The sequence below is a fragment of the Labrus mixtus genome, chromosome 22 (assembly GCF_963584025.1).
Source record: "Labrus mixtus chromosome 22, fLabMix1.1, whole genome shotgun sequence".
NCBI lineage: Eukaryota > Metazoa > Chordata > Actinopteri > Labriformes > Labridae > Labrus > Labrus mixtus.
In genome coordinates, this window is record NC_083633.1 from 10885499 (window position 1) to 10903117 (window position 17619).

Consider the following 17619-nt stretch of genomic DNA (forward strand, 5'->3'; position numbering starts at 1 on the left):
AAAACACTAAACTCAGTCACAGCAGCAACCAAAAACAGAGATGGAGAGCATTTGGTAGGAAAATTAAAGTTTTTTATCTGAGCTGGAGTGTCATCATTGTGTAGAAAAAGTTATAGAAAAATACACAGAATACTATGGTGCCAAAAGAGGGGATACATTCAGCTCAAGGGGGAAACTCCGGTGTTGAAAAAGGAAGCTAATGCGCAGTGCAAAAAATGCACTTCCTCCAGTGTCCAATCAAGGCTCCAAAGCCAAGGAATCACTACTCAAACACTTATTAAATCCTATTTTAGAGCAGATATAAACATGTTTACAACCTGGTGCGAAAAAGAGTTATTTATTTGTAAAAACTGTATGGGAGGCGTTTTTTTCTGTAACTCTATTTTGATATGAACGCTAAGAGTAGCATAGAAGGTGGCGTAATAAGGGGGCGTAGCTTATTTGACGGACAGTCGCGTGCATTGTAGACGTTTGCCAGGAGGCTAGCCTTACTTAAGCTAACTCCCACTCCTGACTTTAAACTGTTGCTTTCATTGTTTGGACAATGCTAGCTAAATGATGAGCAAGACAAGCTGGGTGGTACCTTTTTCAGCTTCACCTCTTTGCCTGCTTATCGATTAGCCAGAAGTTACTTGGAATCAAGATTTCCAATATGGCCTCCACTATCGTTCAGAAACCATTGGGTGACGTCAATGAGACTATGTCAATGTTTTACACAGCATGACGATTCAGCCATGTTGAATTGGATTTTCAATTGCTGTTCTTCGCTTTTGTTCACTAAAATGAAATTCGCATTTTCACGTGTTTCTGTATGTTGCAGAAAAGCTGGAGGGACAAGTGGAAGGGGGGGGGGGGTAAAACTTGTGATGCGCTCACTGGAAAACAGGCTGCATAATGGAGTGATGGAGAGAGGCAGGTTGCCCCCCCCCCCCACCACTCCACCCTGCCTCAAGAGAAATAAGGGAGCAATTTCTATTCCATATTTGATGGCGAGGCTCCCTGAAAAACTCTATTCGCAAATCCAAACAGAAACAAAGCCGCCGGGAGGTCAGTGGCGGCTTCCTGTCGGGGCGGTATAATGGGCTGCTTGAGGAGACACTGAGAGGTGCAGAGAGGGAAAAAGGAAGACGTGTTTATGTGATGCCTTTTTTTTTTCTGATCAATTTAACTGCCACCACACGGAAAAAAAAGTAGTGCCTGGATGTGAACGGCGCAGGGTTCAGGCTACGCAAATGTGGCTCAGGCTGTCCTTTTCATCTCTTCTTCTGTGATAGCCCCAAAAAAACACGCTCGTGTCCATCCAGCGGCTGACTGTCACTGTGATTTATGAGCAACGAACGCAGTAAGTTTAGAGGTGGTGCGTGTGTTTGCATGTGTTTGTACGCCTAAAGAAGCAGTTCATTAATGAGTTGGACCCTGGACCCTTTGTCTCTGGTCTCCTTCTTTATAAAATTAGAACATTGTGCGAGTATGCATGAATGCATAGAGTGTGTGAACGTCAGATTTTTTACTTCCTTGAGGCATTTCAATCATTGACTGTGTGAGAAAAGGTGTGAAAGTGTGGGTGCGTATTCGATGACACCCACCTCTTTAACCTGCTTGCCAGGGTGCTGCTGCTGGAGGAGCTGCAGATGAAGCTGCTCCTGTTGCTTCTTATAAAACTCCTGCAGGTGTTGCTGTACACAAACACACAAATAAACAAGTAAATAGATGCTCGACCATGAGTCTCAACAAATCTCAACACTGCGTTTCTTCAGACCCAGCTGTACTTCACACACTTTTTGTTCTGCATAATCTGTTGCACATTCAAAATATCTACTGCTTTTGGCATTTGTATCCTTGGCTGTCTTACACAGCCCTCTCCGTGTGGACTTTTAATAGTCCCACAGTTCTGTAGGGGGGCAACGATTCATCATATTAACAACACATTTGGCAGCCAGAGAGCTCTGGCTCCTCTGGAGAGGCTGAGATAAACAGAATGAAGCCCCTGTTACTACACTGAACTGATTTCTTTAACACACATGCTGTGGCAGCCATCTACATGATGATTTGATGTTTATTTTATGTCGTCTTCTGATGGGTTCTTGACCTGGATTCATACAGTAGGCCTGTGGTCATAGAAATATCCACATGCTTTCACAGACACTTGTATAAAAAAATAACTGGAGGCCTTGTAGCAATATGTTTTTCTACAGTCACTTCAATACACATAAAGTCATAAAAAAGCTTCACCTCATTTTGACTCCTTCTAAAAGATTTCGGATGATTGAGGTTTTTTAGAGAATATACGTAGTAGGAGGGTAACTCACCGTACAATTGGATACGCGATTGTGCCCAATGATAATGATATTATCACGATTACAGCTATTCTGCTCTTATTAATGAACTGAATATTGACACATCACGACATGTGATTACCTGAAGAATGTCAAATGTCTCCTAAAAAGGTAAAGTGCAGGATTACTGAAGTTATTCACTGTAATTCGGTGTTAGTTTCACCCCTTGTCATGCTTTATCCTTTAACTTATTTTCACTACTGTACTACATTATCATGCTGCTCCTCCTTTTTTTATCCTGCTGTGAACTTTTTTTGGTCACTTAACTTTCATTCATGTGACCCTTACTCATGTCATAAGAGAAGTCCTGAAAAAGTTAGGCAGGGAGTCAAATTGTCAGGGTAATGTGTTTAGTGTGCAGTACTTTTTAAAGCAAAATATCCGTATGTGGCACCAGTGGTTCGATAATGAAATCAAACAATTTAGGATGACAATATATTGCTGTATTCATATTTTTCGCCACCTCTAATGTTTTGTATGACAGCTTCAAATCAGAAAACTTCAAGTACACCAATAAAGTGCCTTTGGTTGTCGTGTAAAAAGAAATTCAAAAAGGCTTGCCATTGTACTGAAACCAAATCTGGAGTCTGAGCGCTCTTAATGAAGAGCAATAATCAGAGTGACTAACGTTCTTAATTAAACAATTCTCTCTCCGTTAATCAAATCTATCAATGAGAAATGCATTTCAACTCTGACACCGCACTCAGAGTCTGCTTCCTCGAGCCGATTCCAAATATTACATCATGCGTCACCCATCACTCAGCTCCTGTCGTTCAACCTAACTGTGCTCTGCTCTCCTAGTCCCTGATGGAGGCTTGTCAGGGAATTGAACCGGGGACACACAGGAGACGATTAATTGAAGGTGACATGAACGAGTCTGTCAATTTCTGATTGTTTTTTTCTGTAAGCGTGTCAAGGACGCAGAGCTGTGGTGAGTTGGTGCGAGCGACTGGTGGCTGCAAAAATGACTCAGGTTGTGATTTTTTTTTTTTTAATTTGGATGGTGAAACTGAACTCTATAGGGGTTGTGTATTGGTATTGTGCATACCTGCTGCAGCATGACAGCCTGCTGCTGCTGGAGCAGAGCCTGGAGCTGCTGTGGGGAGAGAACCTGCTGCTGGAGGATCTGCTGCATCTGTTGCGGCGTGATCACCTGGGGACTCATCATGGCCACTGACACTGGAACCTAGAAGAGATGGGACGAGAGGAAGGATTGGATGAATTTGGAAAAAAACTACAAAAGAAAGAAGGGGATTGAGAAGGAATAACTGTTGATGAAAGGAAGAAAACTGGATCATTCGAGTCGTACGTCAGGACTTCTGGGGTGGATCTACTAGGATTGGGTAATTGGTAACTGCAGATAGGGAGAGCTGGCCTTCTTCGGCAGTGACGCCCAGCAGCCTAGAGGAGACGCTGAAGGACAGATGGGTGCTGTGCCTGTGTGTTGCTTTTCTTATTTTGCGCTGCCTGCAACCCCCGCTGGGAGCAGTAAGAGATTTAAAATAGACATAGACCTTAATTAGCAGGACCCTTGAACTCCCCCTACTTTAACATGCCAAACAGAGCTGCTGTGGTGAAAAAGCAGAAAAATACACAACTGTACAGTTGATTCAACTACACACTGATGAGCTGGACAAATCAACGTCAGGCGGTTGATCATCGCTGGCATGTTTGGGGATCACCTTGATGCATTTTTCATGTTGGAAGGCAGATTAATTTGGGAATTTTTTTTTTTTTTTTTACATTACAACCCAAAGCACACTTCTTTGTTGCTCCATTAAAAATGGATGACATTATCAGGTGATAATCATTAAAATAAGACCTGTCAAGCTAGGGTAGAACTTCAGCCCAATTCTTTAAAGACGGCAGTGTAAGCGTGCTCTGAGGCAGCAGATCAGTAGAAAAAAGGAACATTTCTCCTACATGTCTGATTGTGAGAACGCATGCTAACAGGGGAGTTAGGGCTAACAGTCATAATTGTAAAGTTTCTGCTTTAAAGTTTCACAACCTTTTTAAGAGAATAAAAAAGTCTGTGTTAGAAAGTGTTTTCAAGTTGTGGAGAATATCAGCCATGTGAGGTGTATGATTCAGCATCCAACAACACCAGTTGATACTCGTGGACTGAATAAGGTCTTACACTCATCACATCAACGATTGAAGTGACTTAAAATACCTCTCGCTCGCCCTTAACCTTTAAAATGAAACGTAATAAGCTTAGAGACAAATTGTTGACGTGTTTAGCATAGCAGGAGAGTTACATAACAATCTATACAACTGCATCTTGTCAACAAAGACGAGCTTCATGCTGCTCTAATGCAATTAAAATATCAACATGTACTAGCAGCTTCATGGACGCTAATTGCGACAGTGTTTGGTATAGAGTGGCCATGACAGTAGCTAGCCTATACGGTGTGTCAAGGGGCCAATAAGACATCCCTGTCCTCATCGCCAGCTAATCAAGCTGCCTTGATTACTTTCCATGCATGTCCTCCTTCTTTCCCTCCCTCTCTCTCTCTCTCTCTGTCAGGCCTTGACACGTCCTTGTTTAGCTCTCCTCTCCGCCCCTCCCCACCCCAGGTTTTCCCCCCTCTTTGATTAGCCGAGACATTTGCATGGTCACTACACATTTTTCATTTTAGAAGTCATTATGCATTAGTGGCTCCTGATCGCCCGCCTTGACTAATCCTGATGAACTGAAAATCACAGCTGAAGGTCAACTTCCAGCCGGCCCCTGCTGCACATTCATATTCATATTCAAACAAATCCTGCCTCCATTGTTCATTAGGGGTCTTAGAGAAGGGACTCCATCTAAAGGTGGAGGAGGAGATGGAGGAGGAGGAGGAGGATGTTGTGGTACATCTCTTTTCTTCTTCTGGACTCCTCTTTGCAAGAGAGCAAAAAGGGAAAAATGCATTCACAATAACTGGCTGCAGAACAAAAGCCGTCAAAAGTTGCAAATTAAACAGTCCAAGTGTAATTATGCAAATTCTCTGCTTACACCTTCGATGTTATTAACCCTTAAAGGTACATTTGCTGGGTAAGTAATTACCCCGCAGTCACTCCTGGTTTTGTGTTGGACGCCATGACAATAGGACGAGAAACAACATGACTGATGCACTCATTAAGACTATTAATTGAATGCTGGCTCAAAGATGTTTTGGTTCACAAAAGGCATGCAGCTTTGGACATGTAGGATTTCAAATGTATGCGCATGCATACATAAAGTGGAATTAAATATAAATTCGACGTTGCACTTCAAATGCTTCCCTTGTTGTGTAAGTGGCAAGTACAAGCATTTATATTCAGGTACCTGTAAATGAATAATGCAGCATTTCAGCAACAATGAATAAAACAAAATAAGACGTCAAGAAAAAAAAACACACACGGCAGAGAGGACGTTTAAAGCGCAAAACAACGAGGTTATGAAATCAGGAAGTGCATTTTACACTTTCATTAGCTTTTGAGAGCCATAATGGTAGATAATCATCTTCATTTCACCACTGCTCCAAACAAAAAGAGGGGGGGAAAAAAGGGAGAGAAAAGGCAGCAGGAAGAAAGAGAGGGGAGAAAAGGCAGTGGCCCACGTCCATTGTGAAGTGCAGCACAATGCTAATTCCAGCATTTAACTGCATGCTTTTCTGCTTGACGTATCAGAGGCTCCAAGATGAAAGCAGATAAGTAATTGCTCTCCTGGTTCTTATTCTTCACTGACAACCCATAAATTTAATTTTACACACACGTTCATTTACATTTTCGAGTATATGACATGATAATTGCAGGAATATAACACCTCCATTTTGCAGGATACTGCACGAGGGCTTGATTGACGGGAGCGGTGAATTGAAAGGAACAGGAGGCTGAATTGCCTCTCCTAGAAATGATTTTGCCACGAAGGGATAAAATTAATGAGCATTTATGAGACGGTGGCAGCGGCGTAAACATCCGCACACCGTGAATAGACTTGGTTTCACAGGAGAGGAGCCATGAGATCAGAATGGGCCTCTGTTTCTCTGTAATCCAAAAGGATATTTTAAACAGAGAAGCACAAAAAAATGGGATTTGGCTGCAACTGAGTTAGCCTCTGGGGGACCCAAACACACAAAAAAGATGCTTTTCCTGTTTTTTAAAGTGCAAATTTGGATGGAAAAGACTGGTTTGCAAATGACTTTTGAACAAGTCTATTGAATGGAACCCAGGGTTGCAAAGGACATGCTTGTTATTAACTATGTTCACCATTTGAACCCCTATTTGTTTATGTTCCCTGTCCTAAAGAGAACGATGAGCTGTATTGACATGAACTTTGAAGCCATGTGGTTTGCCCTGAAAGTTGGAGAGCAAAACAAAGGACCTTTAAATTAGCTCCTGATGTGAAAACACTGGTGGGGCCCCTCACCAGAACAAGCAGATCATTACAGCACTCTTGTCGCAGCCTGTAACCAGCCTCTCCAATGCCTCGCAAAAGGTCAAGCTCTTCTACTGAGAGAGCTCAGGTATCTCTTCTAGGCAAAAGAACTGGCACCCAAGTCTCTCGTTATGTTTGATTTAACCGGGCATTCCAGCATTAAACAACGTCCCCCCCCCCCAACAAAAAAAAATGCACCGCATGCTTCTCAATGGCTTGCTAACACAGCTATCTGGGATTAACTATCTGCACCAATGGACAAATGCACTTCCAGCAATTACGCCCACTCCTGTGTGTAGCACTTTATCTTTACAGTTTTTACGAGTGAACTCAAATTACCTAACCCAGGAGATAAGTGATGTATCAGGGTTCAAACTTAAACAATTAAAGTCAAGCAGAGAGGAATTCCTTTTATTCGATTTCTCCTCCATACAATTCACTTAACAGCAATAAGCAGGGGGGGGGGGGGGGCGATTAGATGCCGGCCGTAAACATTGTGGGGGCAGTGAACACGGGGAAGTTATCAATGGCGGAGGTTGTTCCTGTAGCGCTGGACAGGGGACAGCAGACACTGTGGAGATAAACGCAATGAGAAATGGAAGAAGGTCCTAGTCAGTAATTACTGTGGATCCTTGGCAGGGGGAGTCACTGCTAATTAAGCCACTAGCTTCATTTGACACACTGAAATAGAGAGAGAGAGAGAGAGAGAGAGAGAGAGAGAGAGAGAGAGAGAGAGAGAGAAATCCAGAGAATAAAAAGAAAATGCCCCCCCCTGCATCCCCTTTTTCATCTCAATCTCCTGAGCCTCCCAGGGGGTTGCAGGACCCAAACTCAGACCTCCACCTCCCCTCATGGCAAGTGGACGTTTGACCTCTCAACTCCTGCTCAGCTGACATTCCTCATTTACCAGCCAATTACTGCCACATGATTATTGATATGGCCACATGATTATTGATAGCTGGGACTCTCCCACTTGAGGACCACAGGGCACACGGTTGGGTGAGCGCCTCGCGTTGAAGTACAAGTGTGTGTGTTTACTATGTAAAATCGCAGACGCCGTGTTTTAAGCTTAAGGAGATCAATACTCGAGATTGTCAGGACTGAAGCTAAGTGGATTACTGAATGTTTTCCTGAATCAATTTCCATAGCAGCTTGGCGGCAGTGCAAGGGAAGCCCAATTTATCATAACATAAAGACCCATCATGTAGGAGCGTCTAATAAAAGAGCCCGGGGAGACTGGCACAGGCTCAGAACAATTTCCATATTGATTTATCTTGACATGCAGATCGTCATTGATTAAGCTTCTGGAATGTGGCGTACACCACTACACACTGTTTGTGTCAATATCGGCACAAATCATCGCACCTTTATCATTAAAATGGTGAATTTTGCTCCCAACTGATGCCTCCCTGCAGGCGCACATAATTCGAGAGTAAATGGGGAGGGACACATAGAGCGGGAGAATTAAAAAGAGAAAGTGCAGAGAGGGGAAGAGTGCCGAAATGGAAAAGAAAGTAAAAGAGAGGGAGTACAAGTGAGAGCAAGAGGGGGGGTAGGCACTTCCCTCTGATGTTGCAGGTAATATGGCCTCCACTGGATCAGCCTCTTCATCAGTGACACACAGTAAATTACAAGTGCTTCAAGCAGCTCAGTGAATTATAGTTCATCACTTGGAAAAGGCTTTCCCCCCTCACCGACGGGGCCCGGGCGTATCAGATCTGCCGGTTAGGATCCAATTAACACCCTGGCCAGAATCATCTGATTGCATGTGTAAGGGCTGGTATAACTCGTTTATTGCACCCATGTATCTTCTGTCACAAGGTAAATTTGTTGCTGCTACATCAAAGGTCTGTGCTACTTTTTTTTTTTTTTTTATCCTTCCCTCCCTCCCTTCTCACTTTCTCTTGATCCACCCTCCAAACTCAGCTACCTCGCCTTGGGGTTGCATTTCCAACTTCTTTTGCATCACAATGATGAACCTGCTCTGTCCTCGCAATTTAGCAATCTTGTCCTGTAGGTGTTGTAAATGCAGGGGGGGGGGGAGAACGGAGGTGGGTATGGGAGATGGGGAGTAAAAAAGAAAAAGAAAATCTTGTTTTCTGGTTACAAAAGCAGTAACCAAGGGTGTTTGACTTAGAATGTGCTGACGTTTTTTTTTTCTCTCTCTCGTTCTTTCAGAGTCAACAGAAGTTTTCCTCATGAATAACATAATATTTTCCCCCTCTCTTTTTTCCTGTCGCAGTGATAATTTTTTCTCTATTTTCAGATCCAACCAGAGGGGATGCAGGGGGGATAGATATATTCATAAATGTAAATGTGAGCTAGCATGCTTTAGCCACGCACGTTTGGAGTCAGCTAACCTATACTGGAGCCTAGCGTCTCAGCCCTTTTCCTTGCATCTGTGTGTGTGTTCCGGATGAGAGCCAATAAGCAGATGAGTGCTGAAATCAAGATGATATTGGCTCAGCGGTGGAACGTGTGGACCTGACCTTTAAGAGTGTGACACTTCTGAGGATGGCCCAGTGCCCATGACCAATCTGGGTTGGCCTGGGCAAGAAGCTGCGGAATTTACAGAAAACACGGCTACACCAACATCTGTAAACCAACTTTAAGAAAACATTCATATTTTAATTCATACTAAGAACGAGGCAATGCACAGATGGGGCTAAGGTAATTAGTCTTCTAACGGGTACTCACAGCTTGATAGTGTGAAAGGGGCAGAGCAACAGTAGCGACACTTTCTCAGCTAAACTTTAAGGATTTTGCTGGTTAATAACTCATCATTAACTACTCTGAGGAGGTGGAGGGCGGGTTCCTTCACACTGTCAAGCCTCCATCTGACACACATGCAGAGTAAGGGGGTCATTCATGCTGTTTAATACACAACTCTTGACATATTAAGGTGGTGGTTGTTTCACAAGGGGAGCCTATGTTTGCCATGTTAGGCATGGACTCCAAGTTTGGAGTTTACTTTGTAGAATACTGGAGGACAAACCCCCGTCTCCTCCAGCTCTGCCCTGTTCTTTGTCAATAGCTATCAACAGAACTATACTGGCACAAAGTCACTTTAGCAGTGAATAAACTTTAAAGAACTGTCATTGAGCTTGTGTTTGTGCGTGAGCGCAGCATGTGCGCACATGCATTATGTACCTGTGTGTGTGCGAGCAAAACAACTGACGGATCCGTAGGCCACTGTAATCCTCTCCGCCTCTTCTTGTCCGCGTTTCTTTATTTGTATTCCAAATGTCACTGTATAAATGCCTTTTCAGAGATTGGGGGGGGGGGGGGGGGGGTATTGCCATTGAGAAGCAGGGGAGCCATGGGAGAGAGGAGCAGAGGAGACGAGAGGGTGCCGTGTGCCTTGGGAGAGCCGTGTAAGCAGCATGGCGGAGGCAGGAGGGGATTTACGGGGAGAAATAGGTGTTTATTGAGTGCTCCCGTGGGCTTACTGTGTAATAATAGACCTGTCACATTACGCAAATGTGGAGAAGCAGCTTGTGTGTGTGTGTGTTTGTAGAACTGTTTTTTTATTTATTTTTTTACTTGTGTGCTTGAATGCCAGATCTGCCTGCCTCCGCATCATCAACTCAGCGATGAGCGAGCGGATAGAATTAGTCAGGCGAGAGCCTTTAGCTGCTAATACGCGTAATTAAAACTGCAAGCTGAGGCACTTAGATGCTTGTGTACTAAATAATTTACATGCCATGATCTATGGATCATTTCCCGCTTTTAAATACCAAAGATGCGAGAACAAGAGTGGGGGGGGAGAGAGACTGGCAGAGGATTTATCGGTATCTCCGCCATAAGCAGGATGTCATGCTAATATTAATCCTTTTCCCACTTTCTACTGCGCTAATCATACAAGGGGATCAATGTACGTGATTCCTCTGGTGGAAAAAACATGCAGCTTGATTGTCATTGACTCTTATCAAGCAGTGATGCTAGCAAAACATTGCACTATGGCACCCGCTGTGGCCTCTTAATCCAGGTAAATAATGCAGCTTTATTGGGTAAAGTCCCTCAAGGCATGAATAGAAAGGAGGTAAGAAATAGAACAATAACAAGAGCAAAACAACGAGGCTTTTTAATCAGCTTCCATTGCTTCATAGTGGTATTTACACAGTGGAGTATCACAGCTAAAATGTCATTTGAAAAGAGTGAACTCAAGCTGCATATTCCCATAGTAAATGTGATTTTAAACCACAGTGCACAGACTGTGCATCACTGGGAGAGTTGGCAGTCTCTCTGCGTCGAGACTTTTTGGAACAAAGAGGGGAGGATGTTAATAAAAGCTGGATGAACAGATGGATTAGTTGGGAGCTAAAGACAGGCCAATCGGCCATCCGATTTCATATTGATTCATATCGCCAACACAAGGCAAGGATGGAGTAAGCAAATGTAAATATTCAATATTTACCATGTGCGGCTGTTATTAGAGGCTGGGGCTCGTGCAGGGGGCTGACAGTTATCATGCACCCTCAACACTCTCATTCAATATTGTTCTTCCTGTCATGTATGCATTGTACTTGGTGGTTATGCGGGCATTTGTAGATCAGGATCCCGCTTGTTTTGAATGTATTCGCTTTGGAATACAGAGCGTTGAAGAGAGTAAGAGCTTTGCCCAGGAATACGACTTCTTGTTTTCCAGCTCCTAAATAAATAAATACAAACTCTAATAAATACAAAAAATATGCGTAAATATACTGGAATTATTCACACTCTTGATGAGGTGGAGTTGAATTATTAAAATGCAAAAGCATGACTGAGTCTTATCTCTTCACCAGTACGTAATTAGGTACACAGGGGTGTGACTCCAATTGAAGGTGTCGCCATTGTTAGACTCTGTGAAAATATCAACGGGTGAGGTTAACGCCAATTTTCCTGACATTAATGAAATGCACAGAGCCCCTAATGAGGTAAACCATTGCTCCTTGATAGTACTTATTAGCCAAGTGGAGGGCACAAACTCCTGCACTACATTTTCAAATGGGCAAAAAAAAAAAAAAGAAACTCCACTAATAATAAAAACATGGAGCAGATGTCAAGGGGTCTTACATAATTTGAGGCAAGGAAAAACCAACTAACTGTCTTGTTGGCTCAAATGAGCAGAAAGAAAAAAAAAACCTGAGAAAAAAGCGTAACACCAGGAAGGAACAGGGTGGTAGGAAATGTGTTAATGTGTATCTGTGTGCGAGTGTGGTGTCAATGTGCGACTTGTTCCTGTGTCTGTGTTTGTGCACATGTGCACCAGTGTGACCTTTTCCAAATCACTGACAACAGAAATAGACAGCTATACAAATCAATAAGGCAAATTAATGTTGAAGAGTGGAAACGACAGGCGGGTAAAATTAGCTTGTGTCAGGCTGACATGTCTTTCAAATAATAACTAACCTCTGCATCCTTAAAGTGACAACAGCACTGGGAATATAATGCAAGAAAGCCAACGGATAGAGGAAGCTGTGTAGCTGACATTAAACTTTAGGGGGAATTGAAAATGTATTCAATTTGAAGGAAAATGTGCTCTTAAAAATAAAAGGTCTTCTTGTGAAATTCTTGTCTTGTATATGTCTCTGTTTTGTGTCTCTTGTATGTATGTGACACTAAGCATCCCCAGAGACTAGCTTTGTCCAGCTTTAGGATTCCAGCGGCAGGTCCGAGGGTTGCAAATCAAACACACTTGTGGAACAGAGGAAATCTTCTTTTCTGAGGAGCATGTATTATGGATGGACTTAAGAGATTAGACAGGGAGGCTGCTGCTGCTTCTTCTTTTTTTTTCTTTCTTACCTGCAGTGGACGCTGCTTGTCCTGGCTCTTTGGAGATTTCAGGCCACTGCCTGGCTGCTGCAAGAGTAATTGCCTCGCTGCTTGTAGGGCCTGTGAAGAGAGGAAGACAAGACAAAAGGTGGTGTGAATAAAACGCAGGAAGAAAGAAGAGGAAGGAGGAGGAAAACCTAAAGATCTCCACAAGCTGACTGCAGAAATTATTCACATTTCCAAGGCATAAAACAGACATCTTGAACTAAAATCGCCTTATAGAACATGAGCTGTTGTTTCGTCTATTTACACGAGGTTTGAGATGTATTAAAGTAACATTTCTCCAAGCTGTGATCAAGAACAAATACAGTTTTTTTTCTGAAAATGAAGATGAGGCGGGTGGCTGGGCTGAAGAAAAGAAAAAAAGAAAAGGCAGCGCATCGGTAGAATTGACCTGTCTAGTGCGTGCTCAAGTGAAATACCCACTTCTCTCGGCAAATTACCAGTACATTTGCATATTCATAATATCAATTTGAAGTAGAGGCAGCGCCATGTGAAGTGTCCCTGGGAGCTGTAATTAAAGTTGACAAAATCAACATCAGATTACATTTAGAGTGAATTAACTAGCAGCACAGGTTTTACACTGTGTGCATTTAAGGGTGCTCAAGAGTAGAGGATGGGTGGTAGATGGCTAGAAATATGGAGGGATGCAAGGAGAAAGAGAGACCTTTTCCTGCTTCATGAGATGAGATCATAGCTGTTTACACACAGCATGAAAAATTAGGAAAAATCCATTTTGTAAGTTGTAAAATTTGTCCTTTGATTTGCTTGCTAGACATGGATGATAAGAATCAGACGGGCTAGGATGTGGTGTAATTTTGTTCTCTAGGGTTTGATGGGATTACAGATCCCCTCTCGCCTTTTTTTTTTTACTTGAATTTGTGTGACTTGCGCGCTGCAGCTTCACACAGGTACGGCGGCAGCTGGGCCGGCAGCTTCACTGTGATTCTTCAAGAGCAACTGGATGAAAGAGTCTGGCAGAAAAGAACATTGTGCACAGCTGCTGCTACTACTACTGCTGCTGCTGCTGCTGCTGATGCTCCACACAGGCGTGTAGCTTGTATTCTTCAGGCCCACAAGCATCAAGTGGGAGTGGGGGAAAAAAAAACATGTATGCACAGACACACAGCACAACACAACAACTTCACAGGTGTTTCTTTATTTGATGAAAAAAGAAGAGGACGAGAAAGGAGGAGAAGTGGGAAAAAAACTGATGGAGAGTGACACTTCCTCAGCTCATTTTTATTTTCTGGCGCTTGCCAGTATCCATGACAACAGCTGCCTTGACAGGGCGTGCATATGGCGCAGCTCTGCCAGCTGGTGGGAACAATGTTTGAACTAGTACATTGAGATCCTGAACAAACAAGAGGAGAAGACGAGAGAGAGGGGGGACAGAGCGAGAGAGAGGAAAAAAAATGAGAGGGGAAGAAAAAAAAAGTTGCCATGTCTTAACCCCTATGGGAGTGCAGCCACCCCCTGATCAATTATGAAAAGACAGAGGCTATGTGTGTGTGTGTGTGTGTGTGTGTGGGGGGGGGGGGGTCATGGAGGGTTGGGGGCCTGTCTGTCTGGGTGCTCAGGAGGAGCCAGGCTCTCTCGACTCAAGTAAACAAACACATTACACTGGCACTGGGTCTTAACTGCATTGATCCGTCTCCTTGGTAAGAGCAGCCCAGTCGCCACTGGTTTATATGTGTGTGTAATGTGAGCCATTTAAAACACACCCACTCACACACATGCACAGATAAGAAGTTATTTGTGGCACACCTGCAGGAATAAATGGAATAAATGGCACACATAACACATGCAGCTTTGTTCCTTGTGGATTTTTGCTTAATGGATTGGAAATCAAACATTTGCTGCATTGTTCTGAAGGCAAAAGACAAAACAAATTTCTTGAATGCAGCCAATCACGTTGCTAATTAAAAACACAGGGCCTAATTAATCTCCCCATGATTGGTGAATCAAAGTAATTATAAGGTTTATTGAGTCCTGCACACAGTAGTTAGAGGGGAAGGCTGCCTGATGAGTGCAACCAGACGTTGCTGTCAGAAGGAAATGTTTATCTGTGTGTGAATCAATAATGACTCACGGCGTTATATCCAAAGTCAAGAGAGCCACTCGATATATTACACACGGTCAAGAGTACAAGGGAAGAGATGTTTTTAACTGTGCTGCCAATATCCACGGCAGGTAAATACCGAGGGAGGGTGCAAGCATGAGAGGTGACACACAGGGCGAAGCAGAGAGATCAACTACACCCAGCTTATTAAAGAAGAAGTCTGCTCAGACTGCATAAAGAGTTCTTCTCCAAACATAACACAGAGCCCATCAAAGACGGCAAAACTTTTTCCGCAGTGGTTTGTGATGCCTGAAACTGTCTGTCACCTCCAAAGAGGAAGCGAGGTTGGCCATTTTGCTGAAAGTCTGGGACTGTGTGGAAGGTAAGGAAGGGAAGGAGGGAAGGAGGGAGGGAGGGAAGGAGGGAGGGAGGGAGGGAGGGAGGGGGGGAAAAGTCCCGTCCGCTTGCTTTTACCAACTCTGAGTATTCAGCCATTACTGTAAAAAGCACCAATTTGTGCCACCCACTTTTCCCACTCCACGGAGATGGCAAGCTGGAGCCCATCTCGTAGTACAAAAAAGCACCAAATGCCAAGGAAAGTCATCAAAAGTTGGCTGAAGAGCTGCCGGAGCGGACAAAAACACAGACGAGTGCAGGCACACTGTCTATTTAACCTGGGTTGCTATGCAAGAAAAAATGACATCTGCGGTCTATTAATGCACACATTGTATAAACAGCACAATGTGACACATTCTTTAGAATGGGTGTGCAAGTCAGACAGAGAAAGGGGGGGGGGGGGGGGGGAGAGCCAGACCCCGCTATATAAATAACAAGGCACTCAGAGGCATATTTGATGTTGATATCCATCACAGAGGTTGGAAAAAAGGGAAAAAACAAGAGGAGGGAAAATAACACACAGAGCGACCGAGACCGCGACACGGGGATCCTTATGAAAATAAGATTCAGCCCAAATGGATCTGCTGTAATTGGTTTCAGATAGTGAGGTCAGGAGAAAGGCGATACAGGCGACTATTATGCGAAACGGACTGAGAAACAAGAATGTTTACACAGGCATTCCTCTGCTACATTAATAGGCATGCAGAGATCACCGGAGAGGGAGAAAAAAGGAGAGAGTGAGAAGGCACTGACAGAGAGGGGAAGAGAGAGAGAAAAAAAACACATATCAAGCATCCATTCATCCCTTTCTCACTCTATTCTAACTCTCAGAGCCCCAGTGTTTGGACTGAACCAGGTAATAAGCAACACCCATCACAATGCACCTTTGTAAAGAGCATGCAAAGTTCTTAAGCAAGCATGAAACACATTAGCGGGCACTGCAACACTAGGCCGAACCATAACAAATCTCCAGATTGCTTATTGTGTGTGGTGCAGAAAGTGCGTGCAAAAAAAATAAGCCTTCCACTAAGGCTGTGCACTCTTTCAAATCCACCTGGAGACTGCTCGATATGCAGCCGTGACATTGGAATTGGATATATCTGAGGGGCTGTGACATTGTGTTTGGACAGCGCAGATCACTTCCTGGCGGGGGTCACGTTGGGAGTTGTTGTTATTAGGGGATATAGGAGATATTGGAATGATGACACAGGTATGAAATAAGCAGGCCGCAACACATTCGTCGCCCCGTGCCCCTATAGAATGTTTGACACATAAAAACATTGATACACTTGAGTTTTAAGACATCACCCTTCATGATGCAGTTTCAATTATTGGTTACATGCCAACATCTGTGATAGTAGTTCAACTTGTGTTGTGTTTACGCCTTAAACTGTTTATGAGAAATGGGTTTAATCACCGTGAAATAACCCACTGGTTTGTTTACTTTTTTTTTGAAGCCTTGAATTTCAGGCTTTCACCATCTTGGTTTTTGTTGGAACCAGAACTAGCCTTATTTGGACAACAAGGTTTGTACACGTTGGACACTCTCATAATGGCTTCTTGTAAAACATGAGAAGTTCCTCTTTGCCCGTGTTTCAAGAGTTACATCATGGGTTTTTGGAACCACAAATGCCATACTTGGACGAAATGATTTGTCTCTATCCGGATCTAAACATTTTCCTTTTTTAAGTGAGACAATAATGGTTAACATAATGTTGCACTGAAGAAGACTTAAAACTTCCCAATGGGAAAATATGACCTAATAGAGTCGCCCCCTGCTGGGCAATAGAATTAAAACTTTAAAAAAGGAAGACAGGTCCCATCCTCATAAACAGTCTTAGGTTTAAAGCCCCACCTAATGTGTTACAATACAGTCATACAGGGCTCAGAGTAAAGTCTTACATAAAACCTCAGAAAATGTTGGATCGTAACTCATGTATCGTGATATGTATTGTAGTGCCAGATTCATGCTTATATAAAGCCCAAGTAAACATGTTGTACATCAGTTGTTGATCAATAAGAAATGTGTTGCCTCATGACAACAGTCCCACTGTGGTGTGCAGAACAGATGTTTTGTGTGCCTGCATGTGTGTGTGTTTGTTGCGGGGAGCAGAGGGCTGCTGTTCAACACCAGGCTGTCGGCCAGAACAACTCCAGTCATGCTGACAGCTCTGACAACTCCCCCCCCCCCCACACACACACACACACACTCTTGAAAAGCACACACACAGACACACATACCACAGCACCACACCACCAGGCTTATCTATGTTCGCTTCCAGGAAACGCAGACACAGAAGGAGGAAAAAAAAAAAAAGGAAAAAGTGTGACACTTTATCAAGCTGCAGAGAGACTCGCAGGCCTCGGAAAACAAGGCACAAACAGTTTAAGCTGAACAAACAAACATGGCTGATTGGACTGAGGCTGTGGCCCCGCTGGCAACGGAGATACGCACTGACACTCCACACCAAAATATTTACACCCTGTCTTCTTATATAAGTGGATTCAGGGCAGATGGATGGATGGATATGGATTTTGTTGGGCTGGCTGGAGAGGATAGACAAATGAGGGGGGAAAGGGGAGGAGGATAAGACGCCCTGAACAATGTC

General features: G+C 43.6%; 1 protein-coding gene across 12 annotated transcripts in view; it reads right to left on the reverse strand.

The window, feature by feature from the left end:
• foxp2 (forkhead box P2) overlaps nt 1–17619 on the reverse strand; it is a 102727-nt gene that overhangs the window by 29501 nt on the left and 55607 nt on the right. For all 12 annotated transcript variants that reach the window (XM_061030133.1, XM_061030128.1, XM_061030126.1 and 9 more), the window contains 3 exons: nt 12523–12612; nt 3385–3522; nt 1587–1676 (listed from right to left, as the gene is read on the reverse strand). In XM_061030133.1, coding sequence (XP_060886116.1) covers nt 1587–1676; nt 3385–3522; nt 12523–12612 — 318 coding nt within the window. The remainder of the gene's footprint in view (nt 1–1586; nt 1677–3384; nt 3523–12522; nt 12613–17619) is intronic.